The sequence below is a fragment of the Nylanderia fulva genome, unplaced genomic scaffold (genome assembly GCF_048542155.1).
Source record: "Nylanderia fulva isolate GAGA-0341 unplaced genomic scaffold, ASM4854215v1 Scaffold1062, whole genome shotgun sequence".
Classification (NCBI taxonomy): Eukaryota; Metazoa; Arthropoda; class Insecta; order Hymenoptera; family Formicidae; genus Nylanderia; species Nylanderia fulva.
The window spans coordinates 10,914-16,136 of NW_028189261.1; the positions used below are offsets into that span (position 1 = coordinate 10,914).

Sequence of the window (5,223 nt, forward strand, 5' to 3'; positions counted from 1 at the left end):
TTATGGAAAAGCTAAGACACTCTTATTATCTACGGAATATAGACAAAATAACAAAACAAATATGTGAGCGCTGTGAAATTTGCTGCAAAAACAAAACCCGAAGTAGGCAGTACGGTCTTCTATCCAAACTCGGCCCACCAAGAGAGCCATTTGAAATTGTTTCTTTGGACACAATCGGAGGATTCGCCGGAAACAGATCGACAAAAAGATACCTACACCTTCTAATAGATCACTTTACTAGATATGCATTTATACTAACATCAAAAAATCAGACGTCGGAAGATTTCATAAAATTGCTGGAAAGAATTCAAGATAAACACCAAATAAAAACACTGCTTACTGACCAATACAGCGGAATCAACTCGAACTCATTGAAGAACTATTTAAAAAACCAGAACATAAATTTAATTTTTACGGCGGTAAACTGCCCATTCTCAAACGGACTAAACGAACGACTCAATCAAACTCTGGTGAACCGGATCCGATGTAAAATTAATGAAACGAAGTCCCGAGCCTGGTCAAAAATAGCAACAGAATGCACAGACCAGTATAATCGAACAGAACATTCAGTGACCGGATTCAGCCCGGAATACTTATTATTTGGGAAAACTGATTCTGTAGTCCCAGAGGAATTATCAGCAAAAAGAAACTTGATCGAAGATAGAGAAATAGCATATAAAAATTCTTTAAGGAACCATGAATACAATAAGTCAAGGTATGATAAAAACCGAAGAAATTTTAATCTCAATGTTAACGATTTAGTTTATGTCGAAAATGGATCCAAACTAAATAGAGGAAAACTGGACGAAATTAGACTTGGGCCTTTCCCGATAGTTTGCAAGATTTCGAACACTATATTTGAAGTAGACTCTGGACACAGGAAAAAAGAGTCGAACTATTACCATATCTCAACACTTCTTCCATATACCGGACTGGACGATCTTCAATGACCTCCATGAGCACCGTTCTCTTTCTTCCCGCCTTGGCGGGGGGGATGTAAAAGAAAATTCGGAGTAATTCCTTTTAAGTGCAGCTCTGCTACACCTTCGGAGACAGAGTGAGCGAGGATCACATTGTCGTGTTTATTATTGTCAATTCCCATTTAGTAGCAACCAGTGGGTGAGAGACACGTGAAAGCATTTAGGATTGTGTAGGAAAGAGCATTGCTTTCGATTCTTGTTTTATAGGTTAGGGGTTATGATAATTTGTATAATTGTTAATTGTCTCTATCATTGTTACTAATAAATCTTGTTTTATAGGCATCGAACGGCTTAATTTCTTTGCACGATTCTAAAATTCGATAAGAGTTGAGTATCACTCTTACATATATAACTTACAAATCTCGGTCAAATCTCTGCTTGGCTAAAATTAGCCATCTTGCAATTATATCCTCAACTTCCTTATTTGTTAAATTGGTTCTTGAAGTTCGCGCAGCATCTAACAACAAGTTTAAACAGATATGTGTGGTTATAGATTATATAAAAATTTAAAGCGACTTAATTTTATATATATATATATATATATATATATATATGTATATATGTATATATACTATTCAAAATTATTTTATATTCCTATGATTACATATTATTGAATAATGATATTAGAGTTCTAATAGCATCATCCAATATAACCATGCATAGAATGCTATATATAAAGTGTCAAAAATATGTCAATAAAAACATTTCTGTGATTAAATATTTATATACTTACTTATGATACATATAGTAATGCGAAGATTTTTAAAGGCATTTTTCAATTTTGCACCAGCCCAACTATATTCCATTGCTAATTTATTTGTTAAAATATGTTTCATCATGTACGAAATCACATCATGATGATCCTTACCTCCTAAAAAGCTCAATTGTCTTGTCTAAAAATATAAAATAATTTAATTAATATTAGTTTATGATCTAAAAATATCAAAATAATAAACATTTGTTTTTCTCTTATAAAAAAAGTTAACATTACTTTTCTTTTAACTTCTTTAAAATTATTTAACATTATATAAATAAATAAATATGTCCAAAATATTGCTTTTTATAAGACATTTCAATAAAATGTTTCTAATCGTAAGTATAAAATGATAATATTTTGTATATACCATTTTTGCAGCAACACATTTGTTTTTTAATTGATTATCAATTCTCTGTAATTGTTCTACGGTATCTGCTGGCAAATCGAAATCATAATGTTCATTTTTTTTTAAATCCGTTTCCTCATTTTTTCTTATGTGATTATCCAACTTTATTAAACGTTCATCAATTGTTGTAAGATTTAACAATACTGCATTTAGTTTCCTGATAATTAAATTATGAAAATCTGCAAAAATAATTGACACATATTATTGTATATCTACTCATTGTCAGATTATATAAATATTACGAATTATATACCATTTTAAATATATGTTTACAGTGATATAAATAAAAAAAGTTAAAACTTTAATAATATATATATATATAGGTAAGCTTTTACAAAAATTTAAAATTAATAACAGATATATTTTTACCTAAATCAATCTCAGCATTACAAGTATCGGATGTAGATATTGTATCTGAATTTTGTGGAACAAGGTCATCTTTATTTGCTGTTCGATGTTCTTGTGAACTTATAGATTTACTATATGTAACTGCAGACTTTTTAGACTGAATATTAATTATTTTTTCATTACTTATTTGTATCGGAGGCTTAGTTATTTTCTTATAATTTTTTATCAGTGGTTTTTTTATTTCATAAGTCATTTTGCTTTTATTTAAATCGTTTGATATATTAGAAGCTTCATCTAAATCATTGCTTGTGTCAGTTCTATCTGAATTATCAGAAGAACTTGAAATTTTTTTTACTCGATTCATTTTCTTATCACCTTGTATTAATGGTGTCTTTATTTCACAGATTTTGCTCTTATTTATTGTTAAAGCTTTTGGTGTATTAGGAAAATTATCTAACTCTAAATCATTGCGAGTTTTTAATTTATTGATGCTTGTGTCGCTTGTATCAGAATTATCAGGAGATGAACCTGTATTTTTTTTTGCTCGTTGATATCTCGATTTTTTGAGGTTATTTCCATCATCACCATCTATATCGGATATTTGTTCAGCTAATTTAAGTTTGTCTATAGCTTTATCATATGTATCTAAAACGTATAAAATTTTTGAATATTAAAAATTAGATTTTTGTTTTTATATATTTTATAATCAAATATCACTTAAAATTTAAATTTTAATATATACTTTTAATACATATATATTATAATTTTAATTTATATAATTTTTGATAAAAAAATAAAATACATTTTTTATATTACTAACCGCTGCTACCAAAAATACGGATTATTTTATATAATTGCCAATCATCAGAAGGAAATATTCTTTTCATAATTGCTTTATTTATCTTAATTTGACTTGTATATGATGGCCATTTACATTCCTTATTATTTTCAGTTAACCATTCAGAAGGAACAATTTGTAAACCATCTTCGAACTCCACAATATTATATGCCATAATAACTGTAAATAAAAATTGATCAGCATTGAAATTATAAATAATCTATGATGTAAATAATATGATAAAAATGTGACGATAATAGTAATAATAATAATAATAATAATAATATTTGCAATTTATATTAGAGTATTATAATTACGTTTAATTATTTAATTACAAATGCAAATTAATATTAAACATGTATTATTCAGTTGTGTGTAACATCGGAAATATAATATAATTTTTTTTATAAGGCATTTTCAACATTTTTGCTCTAATTTTATCAAACTCTCATGTCTGAAGATGAGAATATTCAGACATGATACCAATATTTAAAGTTAATGACGAAATAGGCTGTGTATATAAATCTTCCACTAACACAAGTACTTTGCCAATAGCATACATTTTATTGTCATTAGATTTAATGAAATTTAAAATTGACATTATTTGTCCATTTTCAAAAGAAATGCAATTATTTTTTGGATCATCACAGTTAATATAATATTGATTATTGCAAAAAATTTTATATTGTTGTACAGAAATGAAATCTTTCGTAATAGGACCATCACAATGAGAGCGTGTAAAACATTTTTCCATATCGTATGAATTTGAATATATTTTGAATGTTTCATTATTATGTATTGTCTCAATTTCTGCAAATCTTCTTGTTAATTGCTGTAATGGTTGGTTAGTTTTACGAATTAATTTCTTTAACGTAGACATATAATTCTCAAATTTAAATGCACTAAATTTATCCAGAGCACCAAATTGTTTTACGTCTGCAGCAAGATGTAATAAATTATGAATATTATGTGAAATATATTTAGAACCGTAGATAACTTGAAATGATTTTACAAAATGTTTTAATAAATTTTCTGCATATTCTATAATAGAAGTTTGATATGTTAAAGTAGGATGTGCAAGAATTGTGATTGCTACATGTAATGTTAGAAAATTTAAATATACATTTTCTTGTAGTATTCCTTTCAATATAATAGGACCTGTATATAATAAAAATTGCCGATATTCTGTGGCTTTCCAATGTTTGATATACTTTAATGATCTTGGTTTTCGAGCAAAATCAGAAGGAATATAATTGCGTAACTTTATTAGTTTCTTAGAAATTTGTTCTTTGTCTGAATTTGATAATCTTATCTTAAGTGGTCCTGAAAGCCATAACATAATAAGTTTACGCATAACACCCAAACATACCAGGTGCATATAATCTAGTGGCACATTTGTAACTAAGCCTAGATTTGGTATATTTTTTAAAATTGTGTCACCAGTTTGATAATCAAGATTATAAGATCCAGTAAAAAATTCTTTATCATTACGTAACATCATATTAGATGTGTATGGAAAACATATATGTCCTTCTATATTATCACCTTCAATAATGCATTTAGTGCAACTATTATATCCAGTGTGTCCTTTTACATTTAAAATAAATGATTTAGCAGGAGCGTCACAAATTATTGCTTTAATTTCGACTTTTATGATCTGTCCCTCATAATCAATCCCATTATTTATAAAAGCAATAGCATCACCTACAAACATTTTTAAAAACTCATTTGCATTTTTTGGTTTTCCTTCACCATAATATAAGGCAATGACATATACATTGTTTATAATATTATCTGCACATAATATTGGCCATAAACTCTTTGTGGAAGACTTATATATAGGTAAACCATCAATATTTATTTAGAGAAGTATTTATTGAGGAAACTATTATTA

The 5,223-nt window shown here is 27.5% G+C and overlaps 1 protein-coding gene across 1 annotated transcript; it reads right to left on the reverse strand.

Moving 5' to 3' along the window:
- Positions 1-2,834, reverse strand: LOC146725057 (uncharacterized). Its single transcript, XM_085485036.1, has 4 exons — positions 2,513-2,834; positions 2,105-2,322; positions 1,714-1,873; positions 1-29 (listed from the first exon to the last, which is right to left on the reverse strand). The coding sequence occupies exons 1-4, from the start codon at positions 2,742-2,744 to the stop codon at positions 1-3; spliced, it is 639 nt and encodes a 212-aa protein (XP_085341162.1). The 5' UTR covers positions 2,745-2,834.
- Positions 2,835-5,223: the final 2,389 nt, after the last annotated feature.

What these genes read in the sequence shown, in the direction of transcription:
- LOC146725057 (XM_085485036.1), bottom strand. Translation starts at nt 2,744, where the DNA reads ATGACTTATGAAATAAAAAAACCACTGATAAAAAATTATAAGAAAATA. An exon ending in AATGTGTTGCTGCAAAAATG is followed by an intron (nt 1,874 to 2,104) that starts GTATATACAAAA and finishes TTATATTTTTAG; the next exon opens with ACAAGACAATTGAGCTTTTT. An exon ending in CATTACTATATGTATCATAA is followed by an intron (nt 30 to 1,713) that starts GTAAGTATATAA and finishes TATATTCCGTAG; the next exon opens with ATAATAAGAGTGTCTTAGCT.